Source organism: Xiphophorus couchianus, chromosome 5 (genome assembly GCF_001444195.1).
Source record: "Xiphophorus couchianus chromosome 5, X_couchianus-1.0, whole genome shotgun sequence".
NCBI lineage: Eukaryota > Metazoa > Chordata > Actinopteri > Cyprinodontiformes > Poeciliidae > Xiphophorus > Xiphophorus couchianus.
In genome coordinates, this window is record NC_040232.1 from 18,867,959 (window position 1) to 18,885,838 (window position 17,880).

At 40.3% G+C, this 17,880-nt stretch overlaps 3 protein-coding genes across 14 annotated transcripts in view; all 3 read left to right on the forward strand.

The window, feature by feature from the left end:
• Nucleotides 1–2,378, forward strand: part of ctnnd1 (catenin (cadherin-associated protein), delta 1) — a 32,739-nt gene extending 30,361 nt beyond the window's left edge. For 9 of the 11 annotated variants that reach the window (XM_028018942.1, XM_028018938.1, XM_028018944.1 and 6 more), the window contains one exon: nucleotides 463–2,378. Coding sequence is in view for 9 of the 11 variants with exons in the window: in XM_028018938.1 (XP_027874739.1) it covers nucleotides 463–521 (59 nt within the window). In the remaining 2 variants the exon portion in view is untranslated. The remainder of the gene's footprint in view (nucleotides 1–462) is intronic. The other 2 variants (XM_028018943.1, XM_028018945.1) reach the window with 1 other exon arrangement.
• Nucleotides 2,379–2,514: 136 nt separating this feature from the next.
• LOC114145396 (uncharacterized) lies at nucleotides 2,515–12,945 on the forward strand. 2 transcript variants are annotated; one of them, XM_028018935.1, is made up of 8 exons: nucleotides 2,515–3,814; nucleotides 5,346–5,412; nucleotides 5,610–5,724; nucleotides 5,825–6,783; nucleotides 7,191–7,280; nucleotides 7,971–8,460; nucleotides 9,209–10,873; nucleotides 12,418–12,945. In XM_028018935.1, exons 3-8 carry the CDS (start codon nucleotides 5,622–5,624, stop codon nucleotides 12,606–12,608), a joined length of 3,498 nt encoding a protein of 1,165 aa, XP_027874736.1. In that variant the 5' UTR covers nucleotides 2,515–3,814; nucleotides 5,346–5,412; nucleotides 5,610–5,621; the 3' UTR covers nucleotides 12,609–12,945. The 2 variants fall into 2 exon arrangements, with proteins under 2 accessions (XP_027874736.1, XP_027874737.1); XM_028018936.1 differs by having other exon boundaries at nucleotides 12,360–12,477.
• Nucleotides 12,946–13,043: 98 nt separating this feature from the next.
• Nucleotides 13,044–17,529, forward strand: timm10 (translocase of inner mitochondrial membrane 10 homolog (yeast)). The gene is made up of 2 exons (XM_028018949.1): nucleotides 13,044–13,269; nucleotides 15,902–17,529. The coding sequence occupies exons 1-2, from the start codon at nucleotides 13,199–13,201 to the stop codon at nucleotides 16,095–16,097; spliced, it is 267 nt and encodes an 88-aa protein (XP_027874750.1). The 5' UTR covers nucleotides 13,044–13,198; the 3' UTR covers nucleotides 16,098–17,529.
• Nucleotides 17,530–17,880: the final 351 nt, after the last annotated feature.

Here is a 17,880-nt window from a genome sequence, read left to right on the forward strand (position 1 = left end):
CCTTTTTTGATTTTTATTAGTGATAAAACAGCTGAGAAACAAACGTCCCTTTCTTTTTATTTCCACTTAAGCATTTATGTACTAATTTGTGTTGTCTGCTGCATAAAATCTCAAAATAAACACCTTGAGGTTTGTGGCTGTAACATGTAAAATATTCCAGGACTTTTGCAAGGCACTGCAAAAGCACCCATTGTTTTCATTGAGCTCTCATTGTACTTGTTTTAAACCCTGGTTTTGCCCCCTCTGCTGGTGGAAACTGTTATTTTTCTTATCTTGATGTTTTGCTTTTTTTTTTTTCTCACACAGTTTTTGTCTTAAGATGTGATGACATTGCTTCCCACAGCTACTTCTTGTGAATCTTGTGTTATTATTTTTCTGAGTTTGAATTTGAAGCATGAGCACCTTTTATCACTCGCTTCACACAGTCAGCTCCCAACACTCTGATTTGCTGTTGTTTTTCAGAAGAACTGATTGTGTGCATCGCAAGACGACAGCCTCCTCCAACTTACTGCCCCTGCTGAACTGACAACGGGGGCGACCACTACACTACCGCCAGGATTTAACTCCAACATGTACACTCACTCCTTTATGTCGCAGCTTCTCTTCTTCTTCTTCTTCTTCTCTCTCTGTTACATTCCTCTATTGCAGCGGACGAATGAATGAAACTACAGGAAGTGATGTGGATCTAAAGCGCTGCCTGTGGACAACGGATCGTGACTCTATAACCACTCTGCTCCGTGATTCAATAACCACTAAGTTTGAGTTTGTGGCTTATGATTCTACATCTCTGTGAACAGCACTACAGTACAACCTACCAGGAAGACACTAAAAGGCCTGATTTGACACTTTTTAATGGAAATGATCAGACTGGAACACTTTGTGGGGAAGTTTTATATTCATGATGATGACACTATTTTGACAAAATCAAGGGAATGTGTTTTTTTTTTCTTCCCTGACTTTTGCTGGCTATACGCTACAAAATTCTCTGACAATAATTGTTTCTGTCTTATTAGATCTGTTTAAAGCTTCTGCCTCTTGTTGCTGTAGTGGTTGATCCTCTACTTGCTTTGCTCTGAACTGCTACTTGTATACATGCTTCCTATCTGTGCCAAAATGTTGAGGCAGAGTTCAAAATCTTTTTTTTCTTTCAGTAGCTGCACTAAAAAATGTCCTTTGCTTTATTTGACGTGCCGCCTGTGTTTCAAAGTTTGCATCGCTGATCTCTTTGGGGCCTCTGACTTTGGTGAATATCCATAAATATAAATCAGTGCAAGTATCTGTAATACATATGTGTCAGTACAGAGGAATAAATGAGAATATTTTTCCTCTGGCTTGTTGGAACAGACAGAAGAGTCTGTATTTAAAGTGATCCTTCTTCCAAATAGTTTAATAATCCTGGAAAGTCTTGGGAGATGCCAAAGCATCCGTCAAACTGGATCTGCTGGTCTTTATGAATGTGCAAGAGAACTGTTGCTAACAGTGAGCTAACTGGAGTGCCTCACATATTGGATGTATCCAACATAGCCTGAAAAGACAAACGTTTTTCACTTTCTCCTATTGCTACAGCTTATATGTTGGGAATACAGCAAGGGGGTTTTAAAGCCTGTTCTGGAAGAATAAGTGAGCTAATGTTTAAAATCTCCTCTTTGTATGGCATAAAATTCTCGATTTCTGTTTAACTTACTGCTTCAGAACACTATTTCCAAGGCAAATCCATGTTGTGAGTTTTAGCCCACATTTGTTAGTGCCGAGTGAGATGTAGATATTGTCTGGATTGTTAAAAGAAGCACTATAGGGGGGAAAATGTATTTGGGTTGTTTTGTTTAGTTGGTTGTTTTTTTTTTGCTTTGTTTTTTTTTTTTTTTTTTTTTTTTTTACTTTTCCATTCCAGGTGAAAAATGATTCTCTTTTTCCCTAAACGGACAAATTGCCTTCGACCATAAATTTAATAAAGTTGGAGAACAGCAAAGGATCATGTCAGAAAATCTGTAAGGAGGCGTAGAACACAATTTGCTACTAGTTAAAATGGTGAAAAGAATAAAAGCACATCTAAACTATATATATTCAAGAGAATATTTGTTAATTTTAATGGTTTTATGTATTTTCTTTTTATATTGATTTGGGAGTTCATTGTTTCGGGTGTGCTGGGTGAATGCATATGCAATCAGTTTTTATGTTTTGATTGAAAAAGAACTGAGTTTACGTCCTAATTAAATGCAAACCAACATAGCTGGATTAAATCAAACTTCCTACGCAGAACATTCTGATTGTGGATTACACCTTAATCTCTTTGCCTTGGCTCTTAAAAGTTGCACATTCTCATTTATGATTGAATTATGTAACTAGCAATAATGTTTTTAATAAAAAAGAAAGCTAGATTTCTGTCTTGTTTATCGTTGTGATTTTGTTTTTTGTAATGAAACGGGAATAATGTGCAAGTATAAGAAATCAAATGTCCTTTTTATGTGGATAAATTAACTAGTGATATGTTGTACAACATAAATCCGATGAGGGGGAATCGCGTACTGGTAGATTACTGCTCCTCCTCCATTATTTGTGACCCACCATGACAAGGTGAGCTTTTTTTAAATGAAGTATTTAAACAGAGCTGCTGGCAGAGGCATAATCAGTATATCCTGTTTAGAAGTAGTTCAGGTGATCGTTGTGGTTCTTATATCATGGTAGAAAAAAACTTCTTCAGATGCATTGTAATTGTAAATAAGAATTCATCTTTAATTACTCACTTATGTAAAATAAAGCTATAACCAAAGTGTAAGTTTAAATTTAAGTGGGGATTTAGTTCAAAATCAACAACCACAAATCTAAATTTTCACCAGCAGCTCTTTTTCGCTAACCTGCTGTCTTCTGCAGCTCACGTCAACAAATGTCTCTTAGAAGCATTTGAGATGTTCATGGTTACTACTTTCTGTTCATCTTTATGTCATAGATCAGAGTACTGTACTTTCTTTAAAATTTATTTTGATTAGCAGTTCTTCAGGTGTTATAAAGTTTCCTTGTGGACTCTGGCTGCTTTCCCCCCCCCCCAACTCTTGGTCAGTAGAGTGCCTGCCTATTGTCAGAGGAACGAGTTTTTTTCATCAAGCTTAACTCTGACCTGTGTGAGTCATTCAGGCACACAAAGTTCTGTAAACTGAAAATATGGAAAAGTCATAATTAAAACTGTATGATGTGAGGAAAACGTGATCCTAAAATGATTTCTGAACATTACAGTGACTGCTGATTATATCCTGACTTTCTTTCTGTCAAGGTGCCTGCCGGTCTTTGTTAACTTGAGCATCTCAGTCAATTAAAGTAAGAGGGTGAAAATTGGCAGCAGGGAAGCTTTGTCCAATTGGTCAAATATTGACATGGGGCTGGATTTGCGTTCATGATACTTGAAATATTAAATAAAATACTGTACTGAGGCAGATCTTCATAATTGCTACATTATGCATGTTGTTATTTGATATATTGTGTCATATGCAGTAATATTAATTTTTAAATACTTGTAACAAGTAAAAAAAATTTAGCTCCAAAGAACTACTAACATAAATTGACAAAATTTCTATTATGTCTTAACAGAACAGGTTTCCTCGTTTTTTCCCTCCTGTAGTTTGGCAGAGCGGCCACGAGATGGCATTGCGCCGCGCAAAAGCGGTGACTCCTCTTTAGATTAGACAGCAAACAGCGAGTGAGAGAGAGAACTGCTGAACATTGATCGATTCTTTTTAATGTTCAGTTTAACGTAAGTTTCATGTGAAAAGATTAGTCGCTCGTTAGACAAATGCTTGAATGCGCTATAGGAAAAGTAAAGGTGAGTATTTTTAAGCTAACCCGCAGCTAGCAAATTTTAGCAATGTAACATAGCTAACATCAACAAGTTCAGGGTTTATTCAGCCGGGCTAGTCGTTAGAAAAAGTTTTTGTGCGTCCTGTTTTAGATTTCTTGATCTGCCTAATTAGAAGAGCTAACAGCCTTAACGTTTTTTTTATTTTTCTTATCAGTGAAGGTCGCAGACCTTAACTCCAGCATGGAAAAAGACGGACCTTACTACACGTGTTCTGCTTTCAGACCCTTAAGAAATCGAAAGCTTTTAAGATGAATCAGAAATGTTCAGTCTGGTTAAAAAAAAAAAAAAGAGTATTATAGATTTCCAAATTAGACTACAACATTTAGACCCGTCCCTAACAACTGGATTTTGCTGAAGTTAGCATCCGATGTAGCACCAAGGGGGTTTCCGCTAAATTTAACTGGAACTGGATTATTTTCAAAACTATGTCCATCCTACACCGTGTGTCTTGCAGAATATGTGATGTCTATGATATAATCCAATTTAAATTGGTATTTATAAATTATTTAAAATTATATTTTGTTTGTTCTGAAATTGTAAGTTATCCATAAGCAGCAAAGCAACCCCAGGCCATCACACTGCCATCACCGTGTTTCATGCTCAGGTCATAACGGTACAGATGTGAGATGGACCATTGTACTCTCTCTGCTCAGCAGTGATTTAGGCCTTGAAACGTTCTCATGGATCCAAACCTCTACCTTACTGCTGGGTTAACCATGACAAATGTAGACTGCAGTGCTTTGTTTCTCCTGAATGAGCTGTTAAAACCCTTTTGGAGTAACTTTGGTTGGGCGGCTGCTTCTGTACCATCATCACCGTGGTTCCCTCTAGTCCAGAAGCCATATAAATTGCTTTGTAAACCCTTTCAGACTGATGGATGTCAATAACTTTGTAGACCAAGACATATTTTTGCGTTTGAAGAGCTTTTCGCCTAGGGCTGGACAATAAATCAATACAACATACCGCAATGAACACGTGATCAATACCGATACATAATACATCTGATCGAGTATTCAATATTCAGAATATTCACTGAACTCCAATCCAGAACCGCACAGCATTCTGGGAGATGTAGGCAGAGGAAAAGCTTTAACCGCTGGACCTCTCACTGTGAGCCAGGCCAGGTGAGTGGAATCAACTAACTCCTCCCCCCTGTTCTTGGGCTACATAGCAACAACCTGTCAAGTAACAGCAGCAGTTTCAGGTTAAAAATAAATCTAAAGGCGTGGAATAAAAACTGTAGATAAAACAGGAAAGGTCGCGCCAGTATTTCAGATATTTAAAACAAAATCTAATTAATAATTAATGATATAGACAATTACTGATATCGACTGATATCATATGCTTCTATCATGATAAGTTTTCAGCCACATCGTCCAGCCCTACTTTTTGCCGACCTCATGTTGTCAGACAGGTTGGGTTTAAGTTTCTATTGTTTCTATTTGATCTGATTTCATGTATATAAGTTTGATAATCGTATTTATTTGTTCCACAGATCCGGCAGTAACCAGCCCTTGGTGTGACTCATTGAACGTAGCCCCAAAAAATGTGATTAATCACAGGTAATTAATGATGTAACCAAGAGACAGTTGTATTTCCTCACAGGGCTAGCTTTGATGTAGAGCTTTTTGCCTTAAAGATAAACATTATTGCATTTTATGTTGACTCTGGTCGTCTTAGTCTAACATTAAAAGTAGTTTGTTGATCTGAAATATGTTTTTTTGAATTGCTTCTCTTTATTGGTGCTTTTTGCTCCCAGGATCTTGTGAACATGCAGAGGTTCTGGTGGCCCGGCTATGAAATGCAGCTTCTTGAACAGCTGCAGACGCAGCAAAACCATGCCCAGTTCTGTGATACCCTGCTGCAAACTGAGGGTGAGGCCGCTACTAAAAGCTACATCAGGAAAATCATGACACTGTATCCCAAAAACTCAAGAAATCCCTGTCAGTAACTCTCCAACTTGCCTCCACCAAGGTATCGCCATCCCAACCCACAGCTGTGTCCTCGCCGCCCTCAGCCCTTACCTGAGCCAGAGGCTGTCGGACTCTCCCTCCCCTCCATTGGGGCAGAAGCGTCTGCTCCACCTGCAGGAGGTGACGGCCCACACCTTACTGAAGCTTGTTGGACTCCTGTACTCCGGGCGGCTGGAAGTTAAAAGCAGCAAGGAGCAGAACGACGTTTTGGCTGCTGCCCACAAGTTTGGCATCTCTGACCTCGTGTTGGGATGCAGAGATGGGGAGAGGAAAGGCGTAGAGCTGCTGGAACGAGGGCGGAGGTTTCACACGGGAGAAGGCACAGAGCCGCGCAAAGGGATGGAAATGCAGGATGCACAGGTTGAGTCTGAGATAAGTGGAAAGACGGAGAATGATTCTCTTGTTCAAAGGAAAAGCTTTTTAACTGTTGGGACACAGACTGTAAACAATACTCTGATGTCTGTGGCCAGTCCTGGTCCTCTTTCTGATCAAACTCCGCCTCCAACTATAGAAACAGCATTTTCTGTATCAAACTCGTCTGCCTCACTGCTACCTCAAAACCTCTCCAAGTTTTCGCTCACTTCTTACCTAACCGTCCACAGCGAGCCAGAGTCTACAGCTGGACAGTCCTCTGACTGTTTAACACACTCCTCATCCTTCTCAGCTTCATCCAGGTACAGAGGGACGGTGCTACCGGTCGCCAACGACGATGTCGGTTCACCAACATCTCATGAAAAGAACATTTCCAAACAGTTGGTGGAGCGAGAGAGGCCAGGACAGGAAGATGGAAACTCGACTGTGGATGGAGGGAATTGTGCTCAGCCAAGAGGAGTCTGCAGGGAAACGATACGGGGAGAAGAAAAGGAGAAGAGCAACTCAAATTTTAGAAGAAGTGGAAAGAATCTGGACAGGATGAAAGAGGTAGAGCAGATGATGGACTCTGCACAGATTTCTGTCAAGGTAAGACCTGCACACTGCACTCAGATGATGACACTGAACGATAATCAAGGGAAACTATAATCAAAAATGTCTCATAATCTGGAAAAATTTCAAAGTATATCAAAATCTACAAATTAAAGCCACTTTTAATGGATGTTTTGGATCCTGGAGTAATACTTCCTGTACAGAGTTTGTATGCTCTGTATGCTGGTGAATCCTCTTCCCACTTTACAAAGATATATAGCGGAAAATGCAGAAGGTAACCTGGTAAAATAGAGACAGAAGAGACAAACGTTATCAGAACTTTATTTGATGTGTTTGTTTCATGGCTGTAAATTGTAATGCTCAAAGCAATGAACCCACAGGAACTCAAATAGGAGAAACAGATCTGTGGTTTTATTACATTATTTCAATAATCTTTGGCTCAGATGAAACTGAGGAGGAGGACTAAAGGAGAAGAGTGGGAGATCGTGGAAGATGCAGATGAGACGGCATCGGTTCCTACCAACCCGAATCAGGTAGATACACAGCATGTTCAGAATTTAATCTGTTTTATGCCACAATGGATGAATTTTGACAAACTCTTGAGGGTTTTTTTTGCATTCAGTCTAGTTGGGAAGGTTTTCCAACATGAACAGGATGTTAAAGGTCATTCATCCAGCAGCATTCCCATGAGTTCAAGTTCAGAGTTTTGACTATGCTGCTCCAAAACCTGTTTTGAGTTTTTTTAAAAAATTTGTTTTATCCATTCATAGTTGGACCGTCTGGTCTGCTTCAGGTAATTGTTCTGGTCTGAAACCCAGGTGTTCCTGAATGTAAGATGATGAATTACTGGCCTGAGATTTCTCAGTTTCAGGGTTTCCTGGTAGGGAGCAGAATTCATAATTCCATCTATTGCGAAAAGTAGCGTAATAGTTCATCACTCTACCGCCACTGTGTTCGACTGACAGTATGACGGATTTTGGTAGCATATGGCACATTTGGTAGCACATTAGAGTTTGTGGGTCTTAACGCGGCCAACCTGTATAAAAAAGATAGACTAAATAAAAGTAAATCCTTCAAAATATTCCTTATAGTTAATACAGAGCAGTAGTTTCCCCCCAGTGCAGATTCACATTGAAAATTATTAGATTTAAACGTAAAAAAAAAAAACCAACCAAAAAAAAAAAAACGTGTTCCTAAAATCCGACTCGTGTCTGTTTCCATAGAGTTGCTCCAATCAAAAACCCCCTCAATTTGCTCCTAAAGTTGTCAACTCCCCTGCTCACTCTGTCCATCCGGTCCAGAAGCCAGAAGCCCTGAAGGTCCAGCTTGTCTTAACTTCCTCCCCCCAGCCTCCTAAACACGCCAACACCAGCTCGGACTCGGAAGCGCGCTCCAGCGGCTGGCTCTCTCTGAGCCGCAGCAGCGAGCTGGAGTCCGAGGGTCGCACGCCGCTTCAGGGTCCCACGGAGGAATCTGATGAGAAGATAGACAAGCTGTTGGAGAACATCATAATGAGCATGAGCATGCTGCCGGACCTGGGCAGGAGCTGCAGGAAGACGCATGTGAACCACGACGACGTGCCGACCTATTGCCAGGTCCCTGGTGCAGAGAGCGGGGCGGGGCCGACTGCGCCGCTCTCTGACGTCTGCACAGAGGAGTGTGTTTTCTGCCAAGACCTGGGGAGGCAGGGGAGCCACTCAGACACAGACACAGGTGGGTATTGTTTAAAGCTGCTTTATTAATGTGACCAAACCAGAGCTGAAGTGATTAATTGTGATTAATCGATTATTTAAGTAATCGTTCACTAATTTAGTAATTGATTTATTGTTAATTGGAGTGTACAGACTATAAAAAGTCAATTTGCTGAAAGAACAACAGATACTCAGAGCAGTAATTAAGTCAAAACTGTAAAAAATATATAGAAATGTTCTACCCAGAACTCCTCAAGTGGCAGTTTTAACGTCACCTGGTTCAAATTCTGCAAAAAAAGTCAAATAAAATCAATGTCCCAGCCCTACTCTATGGATGTTAAGTCGAGCAGAAAGGGTTGAGTTTTTCACATGTTGATGTCACAATGATATTTCTAGCTGCATGTGCATCCTTTGCTACAAATGTTCAAGTGCTGTTATTAAATTGTAGGTAATACATTTTTCTTATTTAAAAAAGGAGTTGGATTATGTGTTTAGTTGCATCATTTAATCTATTTTTAATATTACATTAAAAGTCTTCAATGGTTTAATGACAAATCTGCTGTATGAACCAGTTGTTTTATCCGATTAATCGATTTAATAATCAGAATACTTGATTGCCAAAATAATCATTAGTTGCATCCCTAATCAGAACATTTGATGTCTAAAAATGATCCGGGAAGGATTTTTATTTTCAAACTGAAACCTGTACTTAACGGACTGTCCTCTCTCTCTCCTGTTGATCTTTAAACCTCGATAATCTGGTTGTCTAGGGCTCCATTACTATTTTGGAGCTCAGAACCAATCAGGCTACACAAACCCCTCAGCTGCACACACTGCTCTGCAGACAGAGCAACCACAGCACTCAGAGTTCAGATCCTTTGTACCGATGGATGGGCTGAGCTGGACCGGAGGAGAGAGCTCCCCGTATCCCGTTTCGTGTTTCTCCAACGGGCAGAAACTTCACGACTTGATACTGCAGCAGCCATTCTGCCAGGAAGACCAAAGCATCGAGTTTTTGTCTCTCTCGCATGAAAGCGACTCGCAGTCAGCCGATGCGTTTTCCCTGCCAACTATGGAGGACTTGAGGCTGCCACAATGTCTTTCCCCATTAGTGCCCTCTGTAGGTCACCAACAGCCCGACCCCAGCGTCTCGGGCCGGATGGAAAAAGATGTTCAAAGTCTGCCCTGGCTCACAAAGAACGCCTGCATGCTGACATTTCCACTCAACGCCATCACAGCGGGTAAAACTGAGCTGCTGGAAGCAGACAGCAACACACAGCAGTCGCAAAGCTTCAGGAAGCTCACGCTGAAAAACGAAAGACAGGGAGGCCCTGCGAAGAGTGTGGGACAGAGAGAAATAAAACCCAAACGAGAAAGAAAAACTGACGCCATGAAGAGGAAGAAAAACAAACACGATGCTGCAGAAGACACGGCACCGCCCAAGAGGAAAAGAAGGCGGCGACCGGATTCTTGGAGAGAGTTGGCTAAAGTTTCATCCCTGGACCCAGAAGTCATAAATGCAGCAACAACAGTTTGTTCTGTGAGTTTGTCGTGTAACAACGTTCTGATGAAGCAGAGAGAAATCGGCATCAGCTCCTTAAACAAACCCCCGTCAGCATCAACAGCCACCGGCAATGGGAAATCCAGAGAACCCGGAACGCTCTGCACCAAACAGCCGCGGATCAAAACCAGGGGCTTCGTTAAGCAGTCTGAGCGCGACACGAGCAACGCCGTCTCAGATAAGTGCTGCGTTTTAATCCCGATGATCCGCCGGCCCGTCGTGGTGCACAAACAAGATCCAGCCGTGACCAAGAGGAGACGTGGGAGACCACCTAAAGTAAAACTTGAGAATTTTCCAGAAGATGCCGGCGCCATCGTTGACATCAAGGGTCACGTTGAGGCCGGCGAGGAAATATCGGAGAAGGAATCGCCAATGGAAGACATAAAGTGTGGAAAGCTGATGAGCAGCGCAGGCGAGGGAGAGGCGAAGCAGCTGAAGAAGACCACTAGTGATGAGAGCTCTGGAATAAACAAAACTGAAAACATGAAAAGTGGTGGACCGCAGAAGCAGTCGTGGATGGTGACTCTGAAGGAGTTCCAAAAACTGATTAAACGCAAACACTCCAAAACAAGGAAAGGGACTGAAGTTCAAGGCAGAAACAAACCTGCGGATGTTGGAGAATTAGAAAAGCAGGCACAAATAGACAAGAGTGGCACCTCAGAGACTCACAGCCAGGCGCTTTTTGATGCTACAGTTGATGAAAATCACAACCAGCTTCCCAACACGTCGGCAGCTGCGTGTAAAACGAGCCTTCAGGATGTGATGATCAACTCAGAGGCCAAGAAGAGCTGCGGTTCAGTCGAGGAGGACAAACCGGCCTTTTCCTGCGACATTCTAGAAGAGGAGAAACAGTCTGCTACAAATCTTGATGAAGGTATGAAGAGGTTTGATTTTCATCAGTGTTTTTGATTTGATTTAGCTTTTAAAACCTCACTGACTGTCAGTGCATCCCAGTCTGTGTGTTGCCACCAAAAGACTGAAATGTAATTATTTAAGAAGCTGAAAAGGTCTTGCACCTCTTGAACTTCTCAGCATTTTCTCGTGTCGCAACCACAAACTCCAACGTAAATTGTATGTGATACAGGAACATAAAGCAACACATACCTGTATATGTTTAGTGATAAATGATTCGGGGTTTTCGTTTTATTTTTGAAGCGATGATCTGAAAAACATGGTGTACATTGGTAGTCGCCTTTTTTCAGGTCTGTCTCTGCCATCTTTATTAGGGTCTGAGGTGTTTCGTGTTCTTTGCAAAACAACTGAAGCTCAGTCAGATCAGCCGGAGAGTCTTTCCACAGATTCTCAGCTGGACTTTGACTAGGCCATTCTAACACACCAATAAGCTTTGGTCTAAAAAGTCTAGTCTTAACGTTGGCTGTCGTGCTGCTGGAAGGAACCTCATCTGTCTCCAGCCTTTGGCAGCTGCTAGCAGGTTTCCAACAGTCTTCTTTTTGGCTTCTTGTTCTCTGACTGATGCTCCCTGCCGGTTTCGATGTTTAGAGTCGCGACAATCTCGTCCCATTTTTTTGGGTCCCTTGGTTTTCATTGCTCTGCAGCTTCATTAGTGCTTGTGATTAATCCTCTGAGGCCTTCAGGTAGCAACGGTATTTATACATAGTAAATAAATCACAAATTGAGTCACATAAGTGGACTCAATTTACCGATTTGGTTACTTGTGAAGAAAATTGCTTCTACTGGATTTTATTTAGTGTTGTCGGTGTGAATGGGGCTGGATAAAGGGGCGCCACACTTTAAAGCATTTTAATTGTAGAAAATGTTTGCTTCTATTTCACAATTACGCACCAGTTTATGTTGGTCTGTCACCTAAAATTGTAATAATATACATTGAAGCTTTTACTTGCAGGGAGTGCAATAAATATGACGTAGATTAAATGTTACGGGTGTTCAGATACAACAAGTTCACTTAGGATACTGATAATGCATTATTTGCTGATACTGATATCAGCACAAATCATGTATACTTTTATTACTTATTTTTAGTGCAAACAACATTTTTTCAGAGGTAAATCTAGGAAGGAAACTTAAAAGAAAGCATTAGAAATGATAAAGAGGCTCTTTATCTGTTCAGGAAGCTCAGTCAACTGGAAAATTGTTTTCAGACGCTCCTTCCATCCACAGAGCTTATCAGGTTTTAACACATTCGCTGATGTTGAACATTTGTGAAAAGGTGAAAAATATCGGTGTGACAAAGCGCGGTCTCCTAAACGGATGTCAAGTGCCCTGAATGTCACATAACTAATCTTAACAATGGACATATGGAAAGCAGTGTAGCTTTCCATATTGAAACAAAAACTCATCTAGGTTTGCTCTGTTTTACCTAATTTCTGTTGCATGTGAAGAGTGACGTCACAGAAAAGAAAGCCACTAGAAAATACCTAGCACAATTTGTGTCACCAGGTGCGGATGGCGGCAGCACTTTGTCTGGCTGCAATGAGAAAGAGGAGGACGAAGAGGTGGACGTCATACTTTACTCTCCTGACAAATTTTCAACCAGAGAGTTAGAAGAAAGGGTGGTCGTCATTCCAGATGAAGAGGAGGAGGACGAGGATGTTATCGAAATAGATGTCATAGGAGATGAAGAAGAATAATGCTTTGTTATGTTTTTTTTTTACCATGTTTGTTCAGCATTTTTAATAGTTAAATATTTTTATATAATTTTTGGAGTTCATTCGTTTCTATCTGGAAGATGCTTATTTTTATTCAATCAGAATTTAGTTTTCCACCAGATTTAGTTAAAAATGTACCGTTGGAGTGGAGGATGTTTACATTTCTGTATTAACAAGCAGGAGGAAAGTTCTCACTGTTGTTTATATTTTTCAAATAAATTTGAATGATTTCTGTGAAAAGAAAATTAGAAGCTATTAAGTTGAAAACATTCTTATGTGTAAAATATAATGTTATGTTTATTAAAACGTTGTCTTTTCATGTTTGGCTTTGGCCTCCACTTCCTCGGCGTCTAGAGAAACGCCTCTAGGGGGCGCACTGTTTTGGAAGCCCTCGTTTTGACGTCGTCTTGCCAGCGGAAGTCACAGAGGAAACGCTCCACACGTGTTTTAGCTGCAGATTTTGAAGGTTACAGGAGAAACGGCGGCTGGGATTTGTGTCCGCAGCAGAGGGTCAGAGGAGCGGCGTGGGTTGCGGTTAGAAACCGGGGCTGAGCAGCACGGAGACGGGAGACATGGATCCCATGAAGGCGCAGCAGCTGGCGGCGGAGCTGGAGGTGGAGATGATGGCTGACATGTACAACCGGTAAATCCGCTGCTAACAAACCAAAATCGTTGCCGAGTTTTGCACACACACACACAAATGAATAAGGTGAATGTCGATCACTCAAGTGTTTTAGGTTGATCTAGAATATTTTCTGATCAGAATGACTGTTTTCAGCCTACAACTTCTAAAGTCGTACATTTTGTATCTTCTAATGTGAAATCCATAACTACAGTATGTTCACTCCTGGACATTTGTCACGTTACACTTAATGCAATTAGCAGATAATTTGATCCATCCCACTGTAGCTCCGCCTGTATGTTAAGGGTCCATTCATCATCATCTTCATCCCATTAATTATGTACAATTTCCCAGTCGTGACTAAAAAGAATCCCCGCAGCATGGTGCTGCCAACACCATGTTTCAGTGAGAATGGTGTGTTCAGGGTGATATGCATTTTCAGTTTTTTGCATGTAGCATTCAGAAGTTCAGTTTTGGTTCGTCTGACCTAAACTCTTCTTCCAGAAGGACAACCACACGGCTTGCAATGAACTTCAGCAGGGACATTTTATGACTTTTCTTCTCACCACTCGATCATACGGTCACGATTTATAGGCAGAGCATAAATGATCAATGTTGCATTCTTTTTGAAATCCTGCTCTGGTCTTAAGGTGAGTTTTCTATAAGAAAATAAAATATAAAAACAATAATGTGTTAAATTATTTTATTTTATTTCAATAAAATCAACAGAAAACAAATTATTTTATACGTGTGTACTCCTGTACAAAGCCACGCCAGTTTAAGTTGTCATTTCTGGAGGGTCAAATTGTTATGCGGTAAAAGAAGAATAAATGCCGTGGGAATATTTTTCCTCAGTGTAACAGAGGAAAGAGGCTGAACACAGGTGCACACAAAATGGAAATTATGTCCTTTGTGTTGATGCACGACACAATTCAACACAACACATGCTTGTGGTCGTAAAAATCCATTTAAAGATTCAAGTCTCACATAAAGAGAATGTTTAGATGTCTTCCTTATTTAACTGATAATTGTGGTTGCAAATGTTTGCCTGGTAAATGTTTCCTGAGCAACACTAGATGTTGGAAAGTAAATGAGATTTATTTTAATTACTGATCTCATTTCAGAAGATGGTACTGTGAGAATGTGATGTTTGCTAAAAACAATTCAAGCCCTCCTGGAAGCACTGGAGTGATGACATGGGAGTGTTCCAGCTGAGACTGTAGGATCCAAAAACACAAAGGAGAGGACTGGATCTGATCGATAAAATATACTGGGCCAGGTTCACGTACTGGGCCTAAACCCTAGTTCTGATTTATCGCTTCAATGTGTCCTAATCTGAAGTCAAATCAGCAGATTTCTTGAGACAAATCTATAGCTAATCCACATCCAAACGGGGAGTTAAATTAAAACTGACTGGAGGCAGATTTAACTCTAGATTAAAGGCTGTTTGCATGATGAACATGGATTATCTTGAAGATATTATCGATGCTAAAAAACAAAACACAAGATGATCGCTCTGAGGGAGGAATGGATGTAACAGCATTGGTTCTTCCATGCAATTGAGAAGTTTTATTTCAGACAACGCTTTGATGTGACTCAGTGATGGAAACCCAAGTATTTATCACCTAAACGAACAAACAAACTGTCAGGACAATAGTGCACACAGTCTTTAATTAATGCAACATGTCAATGAAGAGAGAGTTGCATCAACTCATTCTGCCATCCAACAGCTCAGTAAGTATAGAGTGACTTTCTGTGTTGATTGATGCCATATTCCCAATATGGTGCAAGGTTGTAGAGTGAAAAATGTTTTCAAAACATGTACCAAACTTGTGCCTTGATCTACAACATTTTATCTGGACCCACTCATGATTCCAGATCTCCTGTAATGTGCTCAGTCTGAAGCAGGACAGCACAGTGGAAATGATCCCGCTGACATCAGGTGTGCAGCAGGTGTGTAATGAGAACAGAAACTCTTCAAATTGAATGATTGTGTGAAAATCAGGCCAATATGAAAGAAGGGAAATCTTTCCGGAAGTTGTCTGAGTCATGTTGGTTTGTATTTTATTTCAGCTAAATTGATTCACAACAGGGCTGCGTGGATTCATTCCTCTCATTCAGTCGTCTCTGGTTGACTCATGCTGCTTGTTTTCAGTTGTTGGGTTCTTTGAAATAATACTTCTCACATTGCTGATAGTTTTCAACGTCATTTTTTTTCTTCCTGTCTTCGTTTTATGATCCTTTTTGAGTTTCTCAGTGCATCGTCCTGTTTCCACCATGTGCAGCACTTCTTACAAAGGTTTTGATTTATTAGTGAATGTTTAAAGCAAAGTATCTGGAAAAGTTGTTTTGTGAAATGTTATGTTTCTAATTTGAAATTGCACTTTTTGATCCAAGTCATTCATCGGCCATCATACTCGTCTGCCATAACGTTTTGTGAAATTTCATCGAAATTCATTGTCCTGCTGTTTGAACAAATGAATACATTTAATGAATTAAAATTAAAACCCAGCAGGTGGTGCTGTTGAGGTTTACCAAACAACGGGTTTTGATCATAAATGAAGTAACTTCACTCTTTTTTTCTTCCTGTTTTTTTTGGATGACTGACTTTTTGTCTGTATTAAATCAACAATGTGACTTTTTCTGCTCCCAGGATGACAAACGCCTGCCACAGGAAGTGCGTCCCGCCACACTACAAGGAAGCAGAGCTGACGAAGGGCGAGTCGGTGTGCCTGGACCGCTGCGTGGCCAAATACCTGGACCTTCACGAGAGACTGGGACGTAAACTCACAGAGCTCTCCGTGCAGGATGAGGAGATGATGAGGAAAGCGGCGGTGGGGAGCGGATAGAGACTTTGAAAAAAACAGGATCTGTGTAGAGAAATACAAGAGTTTGGGCTGGGATGTGTGGGATCTAACAGACTCATGTCTTAATAAGAGGGAGGGTAAATCAGAAATGTTAAGTTAAAGGTTTTGAGGGTCCATAAAGATGAGATTCCTCCTCTTTTGCATCAGAGGATGACGCAAACGGCAGCAGTGAAGAAGTAATGGAGGGAAGTGGTTCTCCACAAGCCTTTCTGGATTTTGATTCTTCTTCAGATTTGCCTGAAGATCTCACCTGCAGAGAACCGCAGGTATCCTGGGAAGAAGGACACATGCTTAGATTTTACGCTCAGATTTATGGCTAATTTCCAGCTGTCTCTGGTCCAGAACCATTCAAGCTACTGAGCTGTTACTGATTATGAAATGAACTCGGTCAGCTGTTCACATTTTTTTTCTGTGTTTCAAATAAATATGTAAACTCATAAGGTTGCATAAGGTCGCAGACATAGCCGGTCCAAGATATAAGTAACTTTAGCTGCTGCCTAGAGCCTCCAGACCAGCAGGGGGCCCCAACAGGGCTTGTGTATATAAATCTCAAAATTTCAGATTTGGAAATATTATTATCATTAAGAATGAGCTTACTTTTGTATTTGGTTCCCAAATTTCTGAATATTAAATTGAAAGAAATATTAAATGAAAGGTAAGATGTGATTTAAAGAACTAACAAATGATGGTTGTTTAACAGTCATGATTTAATGTCACTAACTTAATTATTTGTTTTGCTTACATTTGAGCTGGATGGTTTTTTTTAAATTTACATTTACCTACAAATAATTTAATTTTTTTTGTAATTTCTTAAAAGCTCTCGGGCCCCTATGTCCTGACTTTAAACTGTATTAACCACACACCAGATATGACGAAAGAATAAATAAGTCTGTGAACTAAACCTGCCTACAAAATGTTTTTACTGCTATTTCTTTAGTAATAAATGGAAAATTATTAATTCTAGGCTCAAGGAACTCATTCTGTGATAGGATCAATTTATCTTAGCAGGAAATCATCACACTATCAAACTGAGGCAGACTAAAAGAGATATGAGGATTTTGTTTGGTGGGTGTGATCTGCTCAGGGCCCCAAATACTCTAAGGTCAGCTCTGCCTGCAGGATCTGTATAGTTAAAGCTATACTGAGTGTACAACTAATTTAGAAAACCGTGGCTGTGTTGTTAACCAAGACACTATGCAACATGTACTCGCCATTTTATTTTTATGTCCAGCTTTTGCTGTATGGTTCTTCCAGATAAAATGGACTTTGCTCTTTGTTGTGCTTGTGTTGACTTTGTTTGGCTCTTAGTGGACCACAGTGATTTGCCAGTTAAAATTTGTTAATGTGCAAACCACACTGATGGTCTGTTGTTAATCACGCTCAATAAAAACAGTGTACTGTGTTTATCTTCTGAGCAACTGAATCTGTCCCATGCTTGATGCGTCTCAATCAGTGAAGATTAAAAACGTCATTTTTCAGTATTTCAATAAGAAAAGTGGTTGAAAATATTTTTTCATCACAAGAATAGGGCTATATTCCAAATTTTTATTTGTGTTTGATTATTATATCTTGCAGCAAATAAAAACTTAATTCGCTTTCCTCTCGTAGTTAAGATGTCACATAGGAGCAATGGAAATAAAATTTTAATTGAGGGAAGTTATGTTTTGGCATCACAATACAAGAATGGTAAAAGAATGAAAACCTAGCTCATTGCAAATTGTCAGTCATTTTCAGTCAATTTGTGTTTTCACAAACACAAACACCA